Source organism: Solanum lycopersicum, chromosome 2 (genome assembly GCF_036512215.1).
Source record: "Solanum lycopersicum chromosome 2, SLM_r2.1".
NCBI classification, from domain to species: domain Eukaryota; kingdom Viridiplantae; phylum Streptophyta; class Magnoliopsida; order Solanales; family Solanaceae; genus Solanum; species Solanum lycopersicum.
Window position 1 is genome coordinate 70,465,623 of NC_090801.1, and position 20,934 is coordinate 70,486,556.

The 20,934-nt window shown below is 34.8% G+C and overlaps 1 protein-coding gene and 1 long non-coding RNA gene across 8 annotated transcripts; both read left to right on the forward strand.

Moving 5' to 3' along the window:
* Window positions 1–197: 197 nt before the first annotated feature.
* EZ3 (hstone-lysine N-methyltransferase EZ3) lies at window positions 198–20,460 on the forward strand. 7 transcript variants are annotated; one of them, XM_010317664.4, is made up of 22 exons: window positions 198–513; window positions 2,227–2,328; window positions 2,446–2,771; window positions 3,554–3,712; window positions 5,036–5,120; window positions 5,316–5,459; window positions 5,563–5,610; window positions 5,706–5,777; window positions 5,958–6,394; window positions 6,783–6,936; window positions 7,047–7,267; window positions 7,490–7,627; window positions 9,420–9,510; window positions 9,932–9,979; window positions 10,063–10,191; window positions 10,292–10,369; window positions 10,453–10,598; window positions 17,414–17,461; window positions 17,549–17,678; window positions 17,779–18,923; window positions 19,343–19,708; window positions 20,041–20,460. In XM_010317664.4, exons 1-19 carry the CDS (start codon window positions 463–465, stop codon window positions 17,595–17,597), a joined length of 2,526 nt encoding a protein of 841 aa, XP_010315966.1. In that variant the 5' UTR covers window positions 198–462; the 3' UTR covers window positions 17,598–17,678; window positions 17,779–18,923; window positions 19,343–19,708; window positions 20,041–20,460.
* LOC138341902 (uncharacterized) lies at window positions 18,394–18,792 on the forward strand. Its single transcript, XR_011215005.1, has 2 exons — window positions 18,394–18,532; window positions 18,625–18,792. It is a non-coding gene; the product is annotated as an uncharacterized lncRNA (long non-coding RNA).
* Window positions 20,461–20,934: the final 474 nt, after the last annotated feature.

The following is a 20,934-nucleotide window of genomic DNA, read 5'->3' on the forward strand; positions in this document are numbered from 1 at the left end:
TTAAAGCAAATTAAAAAGAAAAAAAAATCATTTTTTTTTGTAAAATAAAATTTCCAATCCACCATGTATTCCCGCCAAATAAATGTAAGAAGATATATTATATATGGTTCCTTTTAATATAATGGTGAAAATCGATTGCAGTCCAAAAGTTGACACGTGGCTAAAGTACAAAAAGAATATGCCTATAGGTAGAAGCAGATTCGCCCAAAATTTAGTAAGCCGCAGCGGTGGTGCTGCCCTTATCTCCGCACCAAACGAGAATGTAGTAGTAGAAGCATTTTTAGGAAAAGAAAATAAATTCTGGACAATGCCACTCCGAAGAAAAAAAATAAAAGGGATGCCTTAACAACCAAAACCCTAGGATTTCAACGGCGGCCGGAAAATAATTTCTTCTTCTCTTAATCGATTCCTCTCACTCTCTCGGGGTCGTGTAGGACTCCCATCTCCTTCACGCCAATTGGAATGGCGGGCACTTCTTCAATTCGCATTGGTCAACTTACCATTGATCTTCCAGTAAAGTTCTTATTCCCATTATGTGTTAACTGTTTTTTTTTTCAATTGATTTTAGTTGAATTATGAATAAGATTGTTGATTCTTTGTTTTGATTAATTGGACTGTTCTGAGTTGATTCCAATTGCATTGTAGAATAATCTGGTAGGTCACGCTGCAGTGGTATTATTATCATTGTGCTTGTTAACATAGGAATTTAGTTGAATTATGAATAAGATTGTTGATTCTTTATCTTGATTAATCCGACTGCGTTGTGTTGATTCTAATTGCATTGCTGCTTTGAGTTGATTCTAATTGCATTGCAGGAAGTCACGCTGCAGTGGTAGTAGGATTGTGCTTGTTAACCTAGATTTTAATTGAATTATGAATAAGATTGTTGATTCTTTATCTTGATTAAACCCGACTGCTTTGAGTTGATTCCAATTGCATTGTAGGATAATCTGGTAAGTCACACTGCAGTGGTAGTGGGATTGTGCTTGTTAACCTAGGAATTTAGTTGAATTATGAATAAGATTGTTGATTTTTATCTTGATTAACCCGACTGCTTTGAGTTGATTCCAATTGCATTTCAGGATAATCTGGTAAGTCACGCTGCAGTGGTAGTAGAATTGTGCTTGTTAACCTAGGATTTTCGATGTACTGAATATATCCCTAAAAGAAATTTGGTTTACTCGCATCATTTAGTGCAATTTTCTTCTTGTTCTCTCTCTGGTTGGTCTTTCATTTCCATTTGATATCATGTAGTATGGTGGCCTATCCCATTTGTTGACTGGACTTATTTATACCGGAGTGAATCTTTCCTCCAGGTATATTGTTTAATACTCTTGACCATTGCTTCATAGTTGAAGTCATGAACTTCAACAAAGTGTAAGCTTAAGAGTTCAGACATGATTGGTGAATTGCATAGTTTGTAACTTCACTTCTTGCACTTGGTTAGTGCTGATTCTTTCTTTCTAGTACAATTCATCATCATTATCTAAAAAAGAAAAAAACAAGGTGTAAGCTTCAGAAAATGACGTGCAAAGTGATCACAACTAGAAGTGATCAGGAGATCAGTGATCACAACTAGAAGGGATCAGGAGATTGATTAGTACCAGCATTATTGTAATTTGATTCGATAATTAGTTATTTTAGTAGTCCATATGTGTTTGATACTTATTAATACTTGAATTGTGCGCTTCGCCTAAAAGAAATAGTGCACTTCATTTCTCGATTTTCGCTTCAAGGCCCATGATTTTTTTTTTTTTTTGCTTTTTCGCTTTAGAAAATACTAGCAATTTAGATGTAACCTTCTCAAAAAACAAAAAAACAAAAAACAAAAACCACACCGGCAATTGGGTTGTCACAATGATGGTGTTGCAATAGTTGAGGTGCGCAGGACACCAGCACTAAAAAATGACAGTGTTGGCAGTTTGGTGTGTGTATATTCATACTCTCTTGGTTTTGGGGTTCCATTTTATTACCACGTCTATTGACAATTGATGCCTGGAGCCATATTTCTGTCCCACCAATGTCTTTCTCATAATTATTTTCCTTTTCTCAATTCCTTTCTGCTCACTGCATTGACCTGGTGGCTTGCACTTTTGACTTTGAGGTTTGGAAAACTATTTGTCAATCTTATTCTCCATGTTTGCCATTTTCTTTTTACCTTAGTTATATAGTTATTTTTCCTTCTGTGACTTGTTATGTCATCCAATGCTATACTTCTTTGAACAGATTGGTGCAGCTGAAGGAACAACCATAGAAGCTGATGAATTCTTATCAGTAACCGAATCTTTGAAGCAACAATTTGCTTCTAAACGTGCTGATTATGTAAAGGTGTGTTTTATGAATTGTTAGTTTTCTCCCACTTTTCCCCAATGTTTTATTATGTATTTCGATTGAGGTGCTTTTACAAGGTTTGAACAACCAAGGAACTGTTTTGTCTACTTCCAGAAAAGGACAGAAGAGAATGCACAAAAGGCGTATGATTTGGGGGAATTGTTTTTGAAGTTGTCAACAGAGAGAAAAAATCATACAGTTCATGGTGCAGATAGTAGCATTGATCTTCTGTCTAAGAGACAGCAGGATGTAATTAATATGCAAACTGGGATTGGTTCTAGCAATGGAGATAATGATAGCAATAGTTCTGAAGATGATGGATATGCCTCTTCTGAAATTCGTCTAGGATCTAGCATTGCCATCAAAAGTGCTGTATGTCCCATTATACTTCCTCAAGTGGAAAGACTGCCTCAATATACTACATGGGTATTTTTGGATAGGTATGTTAAGGTACCTTGATCCACAAATCATGCGGTCTTAAAGTTTGATTTGTGCCTCTACTTTTCCTTATATGAAATTTGATGTTCTTTCATCACTTCCAGTATGGCATGCTTTTGAACCTTATGAATGTCTAACCATATATTTCTTGATAATCTTTAATTTACAATTATTTTCTTTACTTGGTATTTTTTTCGGTGTTAACTGTTGCATCTGATCATACAAGGGATGTATTTAGTGCAATTTTGAATCACCTGTGCTCACCCTTTACAGTGGCTTTGATCTTAGCGTCTTGTGTTTTTCATCATCGGAATTTAATATCATCTGCTTCTGCACCTCTGTATAATTATTGATCCTCTAGGCCTTAGAAATGTTTTGTTTTGCACTATGGGATTTCATTTTATGCCCTTCTCGGAAGGGATGTCAGTTGAACAAGGATGACAAATTCAAAGTTATTCCCGCTGAGGAGGAAACCATTTAAATGGCATTGACATCCTTCTCTCCTTCTATAGTTTCTTTTCAACGAGAGTGGAAGTCTTCTTGTTTTTGGTGGTTTTTTAATTTTAAGTTTCCTGTAACATTGTAAATCAGGATTCTAAAACTTGTAACACTCCAAAATTTCATCATTCTTGTTGAAGATTATTGTCTCCTTAAACGTATCCTCTCTTCCTTATTGTGTGGGAGAATCATGACTTAAATCACTAGACTATAGCCTTCGCGATTGTTGAAGATGAATAGTTTCTTGTTATTTTTGACTGTTCTGATCCTACTTTGACTTGTGCAGAAATCAGCAGATGCCCATGAATCAATCAGTGGTTGGTTGTAGAAGAATTTATTATGACAAGAATAGTGGAGAAGCTCTAATTTGCAGTGATAGCGAGGAAGAATTACTTGAAGGCGAACAAGAAAAGAAGTTTGCGGAGTACGAAGATGTTATGCTGTGGTTGGTATAATTAAGCTACGTAAAGTATTGGATTCAAGTGTGCCCTCCTATATTTTTGGTTTTCTTTCTATTGTGTTAGAATCATCAATCAGAAGATTCTTTCCATATAAAACATGGTGTCATGTGTTATGAATCTTTAGGGAAGGATCGTCGATAGATATATATCAGCTCGTTAAAAGGAGGCTGAAGTCTTAGGGGGAACTCCGATCTATTCAGTATATATATCAGCTCGTTAAAAGGAGGGGCTGAAATTAACAGAGGGAACTCCGATCTATTCAGCTCTTCAAAGGGAGACTGGAACCTTAGAGTTCAATGGAAGAGAGAACTCTAATCTCTTGCTTTTTGCTGAAAAGTTACTTTCTGATTTTATTCATCAAAAGCCCCTTTAAATAAGAGTCTTGTTACATCAATAGGAAGTTTATTTCTTAGGGAAGTAGGAGACCTAAATCCTATTCCAAACTAATAACTATAACTTAACCTAATCATTATGAAACTATGAAACATAAACTCCATTCTAGAATAATAAATAAAGTTACTTAAATTATAAAATAATAATAAATAAATCTACTTAAAAATATAATTAAATACTTAAATTAATTGACTTCCTCGCATCCACAACATCATATCTGTTAGAGCAACCACATTTTTGCCATTGGTAGATCATAAGCATATATACCTCATGACAATCTGATCAATTTTTTCCTGCGGTCTAGCTCCATATTCAGATAGAGAATATTCCCTACTTGATATGTTATGGTACTCTTAAATGTATATACATTATTTGTATTCTTGTCTCTCTATAGTAGTAATTTTACTTATTATTTCTCTAGAACTATGAGCTCAGTACCATTTTCAGACTTTACTATGAGCTCAGTACCATTTTCAGACTTTACACTGTCCTAAATGTAATATAGATCTTTGTTCAGTTAATGTCAAATACAGGTCTCTTCTGTTTTAGCCTTTTCTCTTGCCATCCATCTTTGTGATCAATTAATTAAAGAAAGCAGTTCTGTTAAAAACTTAATTTCTTCCACAAAGATGCCCTTTGAAACTCATTTTAGGAGGTTTCAACTTGTACATATGAAATATGTTTAATCTTTAATCATCTGGAATATAGCATGTTATACGGAAAGGGTTCACATGGTCTTGAGCTTGGAGCATGGCTTATAAGATTTTCATTATGGTCTGCTATTTGTTGCTGGATTGTTTTTAAATGTTCTTTTAAATACCCCGGTAAAGTATATTTTGTCTGGCAGTTCATATATTGTGCTATCTAATCCAATGTGTGGCTAAGATGATGTATCACTGTTTACTTATTTGCAGTTCAACTATCCAACAAATTGGCCTGTCTGATACAGTGTTAGAATTGCTAGGGCAGTTCTTGTCTAGAAAACCCAGTGAAGTCAAGGTAAACATTTCGTTTAGAGAATAACTACTCCTTGTTATTCTTTTATAAAAAACAAAAAGAAACTACACTCTATAATTAAGTTCTCATTATCGAACAAAATTGCTCTCGATGCGAACTCTTGTCCAGCTGTTTCCCATTTGGTTTTTCTGGCTTTGTTACAAAGATAAATCACAACCCAGTGTCTATTTTATACAGGAAAGATATGAAGATCTTGTTAAGGACAAATATGAATGTGCCTCAAAGAACGAGAACATCCAAGGGACTCCAGATTTGTTTCTTGACAACGATCTTGATGCTGCTCTTGATTCTTTTGACACCCTATTTTGTCGTCGATGTCTTGTATGTATATATTTGTTGTTTTAACTCTTGGCTTGTTTTCTGCTTCATACTTTTCCTTCTGAATATACTTCTTTCTTTTTTCTCGTTTTGTCCTCACTTGCAGGTTTTTGATTGTCAATCACATGGATGTTCGCAGGATCTGATTTTTCCGGTACGGAATGGCTATTTAACCAATGTTTTAGTATCTCAGAACTCTGTACTTCGAAATGGATTCTTATAGTGAGTTTTACTCCTTACATTCATAAGGCTGAAAAACAATTGCCATGGTGCTCTCCCGACGTGGATAAGGAGCCCTGTTGTTCAAATTGCTATCGCCTGGTATCTTGGTCCCCTTCTTTTATGTAATTTCTGTTGACATCAATTTGGCCCTGAGCTGAATCTTTTACTTAATAAACAACTATCATTTCTTAGTAATGGTGTGTACTTGTGCTTTACTCCTACTGTGGCAACAATACCTACTAACCTTCTGAGCTGTTTTACTCATTTCTGGCCATCAAGAAGGAACACAAAGCTGGATTGACCCCCTCTCAGATTGCTAATCATGGAGAAAACCATGTCCAACCATCTGAAATTGCTAATAATACTGAGGTGCCTGGTAGGGAGCATCTATCAAGGACATCAAATTCTTGCGAAAGCGATTTCAAAGATATTGGTTCATGTTCGCTAGAATCACAACAACCTCAGTGTGGTAGAACTTCTAGGAGGGAAGTCTCTCCAGTATTGGGCAGTAAAAATTATTTCCAAGGTGAGGGTTTTGGTTGCCAGTATAAAGAGGCTGCCTGTGCAAAAAATGGGATGAATTATGACGACACATTGAGGGAGAATGAGTTTGGGGATGAGAATAACTGCAATCAAGAAATAGATGGTGAGAAATCATGGAGACCACTTGAAAAGGCTCTATTTGAAAAAGGTCTGGAAATGTTTGGCCGCAGCAGGTCAGTTAACTTCAAATTACTCTTGCAACTAATTCTACTCCTGTTCTTCTCAGTTCTTTGACGCTGTATACCTTGTTTGTCAACACTATATCTTCTTTAATATCTTCATAAATCATTCACTCAAATACTGGCTTACTTTTGTCTAATAAGAAATTGTTGTGCTAGCTTTTTAATCAAATTCATGCTAGTTCTCAATAGGCAAACTAGAACTTGCAAAATTTTCCTCATGAAATTCCTCCAAACTAAGTTAGAAATGGTAATCGGACTTTTCATGTTTGATGATTGTGTGTGCATTCAGTTCCTCTTTACTTGTCAATGCTCTCCTAGACGAATGAAAATGCTAGACCACAGCTGGGAAAATTGACCTGACACTTATTCTGTCATACAGCTGTATGATTGCTCGAAATCTGCTGAATGGTTTAAAAACTTGTTGGGAGGTGTTCCAGTATATGAACAATTTCGAGAATAAGCTATCACTAGTAAGTGATGGGATGAATGGAATATTTCAAGGCTCTTTTAAGGGTGATGGCCATACAATCGTGGTTAGTATATTGACTTTGTTCATCAGCATGTTGCTTTGTGTTCTTGTTGAACCGTAGTAATATTATTATTACCCCCACTTTAGTTGATCCTGTTTTGAATTCAATTTCAGGGTAATCAACCACAGAGAAAATCTAGATTCTTACATAGAAGAGGTAGAGTTCGTCGCTTAAAATACACAGGGAAATCAGCTGGATATAATGCACTTAGGAAAAGAATATCTGAGAGGAAAGACAAGCTTCGCCGTCACTATAATCCATGTAATTGTCAAGTACCTTGTGGAAAAGAGTGTCCTTGTATCGTTAATGGGACCCTCTGTGAAAAATATTGCGGGTAAGACAGCATTCTTCTCGAAAAACTCCAGTGCGATAATAATGTGGGACCTGGCTGTAAATTATTCTTATGAAATCCACAGTGCTAAACCATTTTTATTGTTTTCTGGGGTTTGCCCGTCTTTTTCTTTTTCTTTTCGGTCTCTTAAGCATCTCTTTAACCACAGTTTTGTGCCTATATTAATTAGTTCTGCTTCTACGCTTTGTCATTCTTATATTCTAGATGCAAAAGTTTCAAGAATTGCAAGAATCACTTTCGTGGTTGTTTTTGCGTAAAAGGTCAGTGTAGAAGCAGACAATGCCCTTGCTTTGCTGTTGACAGGGAATGCGATCCTGATGTTTGCCGAAATTGTTGGATCAGGTGAGCTCCCGGTAGTGCTATGGATTTATTGTCTGTTTTTATCTAGTTGGTGATTTAAGTTTGCAGTGTCAAGCTGGAAGTATTTCTAGTGCCTATGACCATCCGTTCTTCAGATTGCTCATTTTTGGTGTACCTTCTTATTTCTAGTGGTTGCTAATTTCCATTCATCTTGCGTTTTTGAGATCTTGTATCGCCCCTCCATGCTCTCACTCTTCTTTATCGACAGTCTAAACTATGATTTTTAATTTGCTTGTTCCAAGCTAACACACATAAGGGTTTGTTTGGTTCGTGGACTAGTTGTGCAAGGCCTATAATGTATAAATTATTATGCATTGAATAATTAAGAAGGGTTTTATACGCGGTGCATAATTATGAAAGGACTGCTATTCTGTGGATGGTAGTGTGAGCTTGTTAGATGAGAATAATAATAAAGGGGTCTTTATACAATATCTACTTTAAAGGTAATTTTGTTGATATGTACTCTTATTGATGTATTCTTAATATGCGTAGTCTTATTCTAAGACCTAGACTACTACGCCTCAAATTCTACCAACTTGAGATTGTCAGTATGAATCCCCACCGACCATACTGGCCCTAACTTAGACTATTCCTCCCAGGCTGAAATAATACAATAGTGCATAGATTGTTGTAGAGTTTATTACGGAAAATCAAATGCCACATTAGTTATCCAGAAGTTTATATAAAATTTTTCCGAGATTACATTAGTAATGGTTGTTTTATGTTTTTAATATAATGGTAACATTCTATGTATTAACAAGTATACTATACCAACCATATAGTCTTCCAAACAGACAGTTATAAAATAGAGGAAACTTGCCATCTTTGTTCGTTTCTTACATGTAGTCTGAAACATCAAAAATATCTTTAGTTCTACTAAACATTCCTGCTAACACCAAAAATACTTAAGCAATTCATCTTCAACTTCTAGATATTGCATTGCTATCCTCAAAACACCTCTGGTTTCTATATCCTACAATAATACATGTTGGGACAATACTCCATCTCTCATTCTGGTTGGATAAAATTCCTTTTCATCCCAACTGCTTAGTGCCTCCTTAACACCTTTGTGTTTCCTGGCATTGACATCACCCATCTGATTTCCCTCAAATCATTGAAGATTTTCCAAATATATTCTGTCTACTTGTAGAATAAAAAGCATAAATTATGTTGCAAATTAAATAAATTATGACCAACCTTATTGATTTATTTGATGGCTGATAATTATTTATTGCTGAGCGAGTGACAACTGACGAGCAAGCTTTTCAAGCTTAAGTGATTGTTGACATCAATTTATGTTTCATCAAGAGTTAAAAGGTCTTTTTGTTGTAGTATTGGAGTAGTTAATCGTGACATAGAATCTTATATAAAAGAACAAGTGTGTGAGGTTGGCTGCATAAGAAAAACAATCTCATCACTAATGCTACAGTTGGATGGTAGTTTTAAATAATACACATACTAAATTATGCACAAATCTATTTTTATTATATACACTCGACATAATATGGAATAAAAATGCATGTATAAGCAATGGGATTAAGCTTTTAAGGACAAAAATGTGCTTTTTCAAGTAAGCAATTCTTGTATAACAATTTCTCCATTATTAACCAACTTTTGAGAGCCCTTCATGTTTAGTTGCTACATATGAACAATCGTTATGTTATAAAACCCACATAACTAGTAAATGAATCAAAGAACACCTAATATATTTATTTTAGTATCCTTTCACTTTCAGTTATAAAGCTTCCATTTCTATGTTATTTGGCTTTTGCAGCTGTGGTGATGGGACTCTCGATATTCCTCCACAAAGAAGTGACAGTAATGACTGCGAGAACATGAAGCTTCTTCTCAAACAACGTCAAAGGGTAATTATCACTATTTATTTGTGAAGGGTAGTTTGTTATTATTATTCCGAGTTAGTGGTTGCCACTAAGACAAATGATTATTATTTGTTCCTCCCTCTGTTCTCGAAGTTCAATTAGACGGATAAAGTTTGAGTTTGGCATTATCGTATTTTAAGTTCGGGTATGAACCAGTCTTTTTAGTTCAACCTTCGGTTCATGTTAGACATTGTAATGGACAAACGTTGAATAAATGTTAACTTTTAATAATGTATCATCTCACTGTAGGTCTTGTGAGGCTTTTAAAACTGTGTTGCTCTCTTTTCTTCCTCGCCGTTCCTGTTCATGTATTATCTTTAGACGTTAGAGCTGCTCTAGTGTAAGAATGGATGTTTTCAAGTTCCAGTTCTGAGCTTTTTGTTGTCCCTTACATTAATTTTTGCAGGTTCTTCTTGGACGGTCTGATGTGTCTGGATGGGGTGCTTTCTTGAAGGTATTAGAACATTTATGCTCTTTCTCTCTCTATTTGCACATCCTTGTTTTTATTTTTAGGCTTATGTTTATAATTACTCACAGAATAGTGTTGGAAAGCACGAGTACCTTGGGGAGTATACCGGTGAAATAATCTCACACCATGAAGCTGATAGGCGTGGAAAGATTTATGATCTTATAAATTCTTCATTTCTCTTCAATTTGGATGACCAGGCATGAGAAGCGACTTGTCGTTCATACCTTGTTAAGTTAGTCCTTAGGGCAGGGCCTCAACTATGGTCTAATTCAAATCACTTGTTTTGTGTGCATGTAGTGTGTGCTTGATGCTTATCGGAAAGGTGACAAGTTGAAGTTCGCAAACCATTCTCCTGATCCAAATTGCTACCCCAAGGTAATTGCTGAAATTTGCGTAGGCACTCTCTAGATTGATTTGCCTATGGTAGATTCAGTAATGCTCAATTTACTCCGTGACAGGTTATTATGGCGGGTGGAGATCACAAAGTTGGTATATTTGCCAAACAAAGAATTTGTGCAGGAGAGGAACTCTTCTATGATTATTGTTATGCGCCAGATACACCACATGTCTGGGCAAGGAAGCCCGAGGCACCCACTACAAGAAAGTAAGCTTGCAACAAATGTCGTATTAAGTTACATAAGGCATTTGTTTTACATTTGGCATAAATGTCTCAAATTTCAATGTCGGAAATTTTCCGACATCTAAGTAAATGTCGGCAAAATATTTACGACATTTCAACTTCACCTTTCTAAAAATTTTTAAAAAAATCGTGAAATGTGACAATTAAAATTCCAATATATAGGCTAATGTCGCCAAACATATAATGACATTTCTTTATGACATTTATCAAATTTCAGCATTACATATTTTTAGCTTATTGTTTGCGACAACTTAAAAAGTGTTTGGAATTTATTTGAATTATATTGACACTAGTGCAAATATTTTAAATACATCCTACAAATATCAGCAATGGTTACTTTTAACTTTAAATTAAATCATAAGCATCTAAATTCAAATAATAACCATTATACCTACAAATTCGTCAACAGTAGATCACATAAACATGGATTATGTTGAAAAACAGAAGTTCTCTTCAACTAGTTCCAACAATAAGTTTGAAATCTCGGCAATAAAACAATGTCACTGGTTTCTTTTAACTTCACATGAAATCACAACCATCTAAATTAAAATAATATGCCTACAAGTTTCATTAACCACATTATACATAAACGGGGATTACATATGAAACAGTAGGAGTACTTTTTAGGAAAATTTAACTAATTTTGCCCCCAAGGCCTAGCTCGAGTGGCAAAAGGTGGATGCTTTGTGGCTTGGTCACAGGTTCAAGCCCCACATCATGCTAAGCGAAGCCAGTGTTTTAAGTGGTGAAGGGTGGAAGGGCGGACCCATTATCCACCAACTTTAGAAGGCTGTGATTGATCCAAAGGGCAGGTCACAGGCAGATTGCTCGGTTATCAAAAAACAAAGAATCTAACTAATTTTGGAACAAGAGACATTCTTCTTCTACTCATGCTGCACCTACTTCTGTGGTTCCTCTCCAATTTAATTGTGTTAGTTAAATTGATAGCCTCTTATATGTGATTGGAAGTGACGGATGTCGCAGTAAGCAAGTTAATTAGGAAGAAATTAAAAGTTAACATTAATCCTCGTAGTTACACAAACATTTTCATTTAGCGAATATTATTAGAAGTACTGTTTAAAATCATCCCTTTTGTTATACAACAGAGGCAACCAATATTGGTCAATGAGGTTGGAAACAAAAAAATTAGGTGATTTCTTCTCATTCGTCCTAACCTTGACTGATAGAGTTACGTGGTACTTGTTGTTGGTAGAGGTGGCATAATCTTATGGAATTAGTCAAGGTGCGCAGAAACTAGCATGGACACCACAAATATATATATATATATAGAAGCACTCAAGTATGTATTTTCCGTTAAAGAGGCTCACAAATAACCTAAATCTTATAAACATTGAATATGATCATGGGATATTGACCCAGTAATTTAAAGATGTAATTGCATTACTTTTGATTTATGATATTCTAACATATATAACCTACTTTGTACATGTTAGTGTGCTAGATCCCACAATGGTACTTATATGAACTTGAACAATCTTCAGCTCATGAGCTAGCTTTTGGGGTTGACTTATATCCATGTACTATAAGTATATAGTATTAGTGTCAGATTCATCCCCATTTAGACTCTCAGTCCATGCCCTAGTTGAATCTAGTGAAAGGAGTGTTAGTGTGGCTACATCCCACATTGGTTGGGGAATGGTATCATGAACGACTTATATGCACTTGAGCAATCCTCCCTTCATGAGTTAACTTTTGAGGTTAAGTTAGGCTCATGTGTCATATTTTTACAATATCCACATAAAAAGAAAACAAGAGTGGTTGAATGAGAATAATAAATTTGATTTTTTTTAATCAAGCAACTTTATATTAAACGGTGTTGGATGCTTAAATGTTTTTCTTTCTAATTTTTTTTGGTTATTTCTATTTCCTACCTATAAGTTTTATGAGCAAGCAACTCGGTGTTGTATATTTTGCCTTTCCATAATAAGCTCATCGGTATTTAATATCTTCGTTACGGAATGGAATCTCCAAAATTTAAAGAAATATTAGATCTTAACCCATAATTTTAAAGATTTGATGAATTAATGCTAAAATATTTTAAAAACTGAACCATCAAATTTAACTTGTGGATTTGCGTGTCTTGGCATGATGTGTAAAATGGAATAATCATAATAAATGGAAAAAATGACTTAATACACTAATTCAATTTTAGAATTTGATCTTCGATATTCGGTATTCCAATCATAATTAAGGATGGCCTAATAATTGGAAAATCAAGGGCTCAAAATATTATCAACCACATGGAAAAAAGTATTCATTGAAGTAGATACTGCATGTAAAATTAGGTCTTAGGCCTAACTCACACCCCAAATGCTAGCTCAAATGGAGGAGGATTGCCCAAGCCTTATAAGGAGTCCATCTATCTCATTAACCACTGCTGTGAGACTTTTGTCATTCTTTAACGCACCACCTCACGCCCAGTGCATAGCATCTGGTGCGTGGGCAATTTTGATTTTTGGGGGGCCCAACATCGAGTGAGACGAGCCCTGGTCTGATATTGTGTTGAATAAGGTGTTAGGCGTAAGTCACACCCTAAAAGCTAGTTCTAATGGAGGAGGATTTTCAAAGCCTTATAAGGAGTCCAACCATCTCATTAACCACTGATATGAGAGTTTTGTCATTCTTTAACTGTTTAACACTGCATTTGTCTAATGTGAATGGAAATTGGCACAAAAATGTTCATTCACATATCATATGGTTCAATTTTCATTTTGACTTTTTGAGCCTCTTATCTCAACCTTCCAATATTCATTTATTGTTTGTTTTATTTCCTTTTTTGATTTCTTACAGAAACTTGGTTAATAAGATCTTGAGAAAATTATTTTATCTATTTAGAGACCAATTACAGATTCTGAGGGTGACAAACTACTCCAATATTCTTTACTAATTGAAGTTACATATTACAAGTTACTATAATTTGTGGCAAATATTGTTGTAAATAATTATTATTGTTCTCGACCAGAGTAAATACATATTATTGTTATAGTAAAAGTATCATGCTAAGTTCTCAAGTAGGGTGAACAATTAAACAATAGATTAAAAAAAACTTTTAAATACTGCTGTATGTAATTTGTTGACTTCTGTTATTTTGTAGCACAAGAAAAGAAGTTATATTAATGAATTTTCCATTTCAGATTGATTATGGTCCACCTATTTCTTGCCTTCTATATTTGTTTTTCCTCCTTCGTTTCATTCACACTTTTTTCCTCTCAAGTTCTTTCTTCGTCAAGTTTGAAATGTTGAAAGATACAACATATCAAAACTTTTAAGAATTTTCTCAACTGAAATTAGTCTGTGAATCAAATCGATCATAGATGCTTCTAGTGCATTGTATCATAAAAAGAACATGAATATCATATGTGAACAACTAAATATCTGCACCTCTTTTTATTTGATTGGTTGTTATTAGCTTTATTATTTAATACCATAACTAGGGAATCAGAAATATAGTGAAACCAACCTTTGTACTTCTTCTCTAGGAAATAAATACGTTCATTTAGAACCTAAATGCACTGATAGTAGTGTGCAATTGGTGCACTTAAATCTAAACAGTCACCACACCTTATGGAGTAAGCATCTGGAAGTCCATCAGAAGCTCACTGGGAAGACTTCTCAAGAAATTTTGAGATCTCTTTTGGAAATGGTAGGAGAACTGCCTTCTGGTTTGACCTCTGGATTGAACAAGAACCTTAAAGAAAAGCTTTCATGATATTTACAGTATTACCTCTAGTCCAGAGGCTACTATCACTGAAGTTAGGATCTAAATGGTTGTATCATCACTCTCAGAGGAGGATCCAATGACTGGGAAATGGAGGTAAATAATATTTCTGCAAACTATAGAAAGGAGGAGGGATATCTCTGAAGTTGAAGACTCCATGATTCGGTAGGGCAGGGGTAAGAAGATATACACTGTTGGGGGAAAATATGCTTATTTTGGAAATGAAGGCCAACATGAGACACATTGGCCCTGGAAGCAGATTTAGAGGGCCAAAGTTCCTTCGAAAGTCAACTGTTTTTCTTGGCTAGTAGCTATAAAGGCTTGTCTCATTCGTGAGAAACTTCAGAGATGAGCTCTAGATGCTTCTTATGCAAAGCCACCAATGAGAACAACAGCCATCTCTTCATCCACCGTGGTTATACCTCACAATTTTTGCAGCTTTTTCTCATTCTAGAAACCTTAAATGGGTGATGCCTGGGAACAATTTTGAGCTTCTGATTCCTTGGGACCAAGCAGGGAGCAATTTTAGGCAAAAGATATGGTGGATAGCTATTCCTTCTTGTATTTGGTTAACCATTTGGATGGTAAGTAATAATAGACGTTTTTAAGATAAGAGCAATTCTATCCAGTAAGTTGAGAAGAATTGCATTTTTTGTCATAAGGATTTTGTATAGAGGAGGCCAACTCCATACTAGACTTTCTAGAAGCCTTGTGAAATGTACATAGGCTTTCTACTTTTGCTTTACCATGGCCAGCACACTGTTAATGCAGTTGAATATATGTTACCATCATTTAAAAAAAAAAAGAACCAAAAATTCAAGAGCTTACTTATCATCACCTCTGAAAACTAAACTGAACTTGGCCTCTAATAATTCTTGAGTAGATCTAAACATGTAGTCTTCCAGAAACTTTAAATCTAAACTTAGGTAGGTTGAGTACCCAACAATCCTGTTGCAACAACCTGATGCTTTGAAGGAATAATGACAACTTCTTTCAAAATCAGATTTTGGAAAATAAAAGGAGGGAAATTGTAGGATACCTAAGGAAAGTTGGAGAATTTGTTGGCTATACCTTCTTCTGCAACCATGCTTATGTTCTCTTTGGAACTCCAAGCCTCATCAAGTTAATGTTCTTTCATTCAAAAGATTGTAAGAGTAATGACTATTTTGTGTTCTTGTTTATTCATATTACTTGCATGTATAATATATTTTATAGAATTAAATTTACTTTGAAGGAAGTAATGAGTATAATTTCATTAATAGTTACATAAATAATATTAAGAATATATTCTATAAAAATTGAACAAATATTACTTCTTGAAAATGATGAATGTTAAACTTATTTAATTTCATTAAAAGTGCCAACATATGAATTGCATTTTGTTCCTATGGTTTGTTTGGTAGGATGCATCAGAACTGATACCTTGTTTGGTATACACTCATATTTGTTGTTATGTTATATATAATTGATACATGAAAAATCATGGTATTAGCAATGCAAGAGGTTTCATGCATGCATTAGCACTTTTGAAGATACAATTGCCCCTCTAAACCTTTTCCACAGTATTTGTGGAGGGTATAACAACACCACATAAAAAATAGCCTCATCATAATTAATGCAAGCATAACTAATACCAACATTACCAATACATACTGCATACACCCTACCAAACTTACCCCCAAGTGTGTTGCTTTTTGTTATAGACATGTGTGTTCCAAAATTCTTGAATATGATGAGTATTAAACTTATTATAGGGATTTCCTATGGAAGGGTAAAAATAAAAAGTATTTTAATATTGAAAGAAACGTAAAGATCATGCATGAGAAGACGAGTAATCCCCTCCCTAAACAAAGATAATGGAAAAGCAAGAACTAAGCTCAAATATGCCCTCAAAAAGTAGTCCAGAAATATGAAAGCATCTAATCTATTTCAAATTGATCATTCTACTTACCTATCTGTTGCAAATGCCTTCTGAGCAAGTAGATCAAATTTTAAAAGTGATGATCATTAACGAAATATCGGATTTGACCAAATTGATAATGTTTTACAAAGAACAATAAAAACCAGATTAGAGGTGAAATATATTGAAGTGCCAACTCAACATTATACACTTCTATAAAGTGAGACAAAAAATCTCAGAAGGCCATACATAAATATTTAGTACATGTTAAAAGATAGTATAGGAGGAGTCTTTGAATGAGGGATAATAATGTTATTCAACTGATGATCTTCAAGAGGCATCATCGTAAAAGTAAAAAACACAACCATTTCAACCGCATTTCAATTAGAAATTTAGACGAGTGAACAAAACAGAACTAAATAGAGGTAAGCACTTACCCACAAATGTAGTACTCTTTAATCAGAACATTTGAGGATTATCAACTGTTGTCTATCTCACTTATAGATTCTCTATGACCTGGTAAGATCCACGTATCTGCTAATGGAGCGCGACTCTGAACTTCGAGAAATTGATCGGTGTGCTGGAAAGGGATATGAAGTAAGTCCAAAAGGAAGTTCCCTGTAAACTTGCTTTAGATTCCAATCAACAAAAACTATATTATGATAAAGTCGAATCTATTGGCAGCAAGATAAAACACTTCTCTTTTAAGAGATTCCAAAGAAAACAATCACCGGCGAAAACAGTCCAGTTGACATCACTGCCACTGAGGGTTGAGGTGCTAGGGTTTTTGTGTTTTTGAGAGAAGAATGCTAGAGTACTCTCTTTTCCTTTTTCTATGAGAACTGTAGACGGGTCTGATATTTTTTACTTTCCATTAGTAAAACTTTGAAGTTATAAATGTAAGAAAATTTCCTCTATTTGTTTGTAGATGTTACTAAATGCCGACTTATATTGTGACATTTGCATTAAAAATCCCTATAACTTAGATATTTTTAATCAAATGTCATTAATATCATGATATTTAATATACATGTCAATAGTTAAATGTCGTCGCCTACTTTCTTGTAGTGTCTAGGGTAGAAATGAAGGTTGGATAGTTCCAGCTTTAGGCTAATTGTAATTCCTTGCATTAATTTGCAGGTTCTTCTTGGAAGATCTGATGTGTCTGGCTGGGGTGATTTCTTGTAGGTAATCTCTTGGAACAGTGTTAAGCTTTTTCTTTCTCTGTCTTTATATCCTTGTTATTTTTGAGCTCATGTTTAGTATTACTAACAGAATGGTGATGGAAAGCATGAGAACCTTGGGGAGCATACTGGTGAAATAATGTCACACCATGAAGCTGATAAGCCTGGAATAATTTATGGATCATGAAAGTCCTTCATTTCTCTTCAATTTAAAGTATCAGGCATGAGAAGCAACTTGCCCTTCATACCTTGTTAAGTTACTCCATAGGGTAGGGCCTCAACTGTAGTCTTACGTAAATCACTTGTCTTGTGTACATGTAGTTTGTACAATGATGCTTATTGGTGGAAGAGTGAGAAGTTGAAGATCGCAAACCAGTCCCCTGATCCAAGTTGCTGAAATTTTTGTAGGCATTCCCTGGATTGGTTTGTCTATGTTAGATCCAATAACACTCCTCTTTGACAGGTTACTATGGCGGCTGATGTCGTAGAGTTGGTATATTTGCCAAAGAAAGAATTTGTGCAGGAGAGGAACTCCTCTATAATTATCATTATCAGCCAGATGCAATGACTGCCTGGGATAGATGAGGAGCTCTTCTATGATTATCATTATCATCTGTTTCTAAGAAAGAGTTTACTGTTACTTCAAGGGCCTTGCTTTTTTATTGGCTCATTCCTTTTTCCAACATCGACCACCTGATTGATCACGTGATCCATTCTTTTTAGGGACTTTTATTGTTGTTGTGAGATAACCACATGAATGGACAGGACAAGACAATGACTCTAATCCATATCTTACATGATGATGCGAGGAAGTATGTATTTAATGGTTCTTCCCTTAATGGTCCACGTTGGAGGGAAGTTATAGATGAGTTTTGGATGAATTCTGGCAAGTAAGAAACTTATGACAAACACCAAATTAAGTTCAAGTGCAATAGATCAAGGATAGAAGCAAAAAAAATAAAAAAATTGAGGACATCCTTCAAGGTTGCTATGGATATGGTTGGGATCCTGTAATAACTGAGGTACTTGTCCATCTGAGATTTGGGTGGATCATGTGTTTGTAAGTTATCTAGAGGTGTGAAAGTATGTATGTTCTATTATTGAGCTAACATTTTGTTTTCAATATTTTACGGAAAAAGAGAAAAAAACATAAACATTACCATGTAGGGGCATGAGGGGATTCAACAATGACATTTTGAAAATCATTCGCCACTGCTTGTTTTCACAGCCCAATCAAATGAAGCAACTGGAGTTGGTAAAGAACCTGTATCTTGTGATGACTACTCTGATGGTATTTGGCATACGCATGTCGTAAGTAGTGGTACTGGGACAGGGAAGTGGACAATGACTGATCAATCTATGGCAATTGATGATGGCTCATCTACATGTCGAAAAAAGGTCATGCTACAGCTATTGACAGCATACATGAATCTTTTAGGGAACATTTGAAGTGGAAGAAAGACAAGGTGGAAGCAAAATAATTTTTTGACATGGATATCTACTTTGAGCAAGTCGTCATTTACCCAATTGCAATATATCATGAAATTTTTTTGTATTGATGATAATCAATTTGCATGATGTTTGTCCATATGGCCAGAAAATGATAAATTTAGTGGGTTGAGGACCTCGGACAAATTTGAGAAAATAGTGGTTCTAATTGGTTATGTTGTACTCTATTACGAAGAAATGCCAACTTTATACGTGTGTAATGATTATCTATGCGTACAATTCTCTATGGAAAATTTACTTGGTGTAGGAACCTCAGTAATATCTTCTTTTGTATCATGATATTTCTTTTAGTCATGTTTCATTATTTGTGCTTCTTGTTAGGTAATCTGGTCCAGTACTACTAGTATTGACATTGTAGTTTTTTAAATTTTCGCAGGTTGCTTATGTGTCCATGGAAAATTTTTAGCCTATCCAGTAGTGGCACCGAGTAAGACACGACATTGAGGATGTCGTAGTGGCACCGAGTAAGACACGACATTGAGGATTACATCGTACACGTTGTAGTGTCTGATCAATGTGAATAGATTGCCAAGAACGTATGTCGTTATCTTGCACACAGCAACATACATCCAGGATTGGTATGGCTTGGGTTGTTATCTTCTTTGGGGATGATATCACGCGTATATATGAACCTACAGGTTTCTAACTTGAAACATTTCATCGGCGGATAATAGCTGCTTTTGTCTTACACTATAGTTTCAGATGCATGTTCCACATGATAAACCAAAACAACTCATCGCTGGTAAGTTAATGTTTGAGACAATTAATTGACACGTTAGAAAAGTTGCTAAAGCATTTAGTCAATTGGCACCTATGTCTGGTATAAATCTAAAGATTTGACATAGTAGTTGTTTTTGGCTTTACTTTAAGGTAAAATCTTAAGCTGTCAATTCAACATTTACTGTTAATACTTGAGAAGTCTTTAATTTTCAATGTTGTAAGATTATAAATGGAGAGCAATATTTTCTATTAGCTTTTTTATACTGTTGACTGATTGAAAAGCTGATTATATCCATCCGTTTGTCTAGCTTCAACAGTTCTATGTTCGTGTTTGATATAATTGTGTTGGTGCAGTTGATGAGACATACATAAAGGGGAGCTCCAAAGAAAGAAGTAGCAGGCGCGTCTTAACCACCACAAAGGATTATAACTCGTGCATGTGATTTTAACATGCGGTTTATGTTTATTGCAGCTGGTTGGGAAGGTATGAATCCTAATGTTTTTCAATCACATTGCACAAAAATGAATGCCTATAATTATACCATAGGCATTCATTTTTGTGCAATATGATTGAAAAACATATGGGTCATGGACAAGTAATTTAGAAAATTACAATAAGGCATGAACAGTCATGATGTAGACACACAAATAAGATTGTAATTGCTCCTTTTGTTACATAATTTATTGGCGGGAACATAAAAGCAGTGGTGAAAAATTTTCAGAGTATGAACGTGATATAGTTGTTGTCTTTGTTAATAGCACTGTCGAACAATACACCGGGTATCAACAGGGTTTTTTTTTGTCTTCGAGGGAAATGCATGTTTGACGAGAAAAAAAGTATATTTAAAATAGTTTTTTTAACGAAATATCAGGACACACAACTCCAATTTCAACTTAAAAAATTTCAAATAAAATAGAAAACGTGTTATTTTCATAACTAAGCTCTTAATTAGTTACCTAAATTTGAGTGGGAATCATAACTTATCGCAAATAAAGGCTAAGGCATGAATTTCTCGCTGATAATATGTGCTGCAAGAACATGTTTCTTACTGTCATGTGATAGATGACGGCAATGATATCTTTTTAAAAAAAATTGCACTTTGTTATAAAATAAAGTATTAAAAATTTAATAACAAAGGAATAGAGAGAAAGAGTGATAATATTTTTCTTTCAGTATTTTAGTGCATTTGTGTCTACATATAAGATGACTATATATAGAAAACAAGTATATGTTTAATCTTTCAAAGT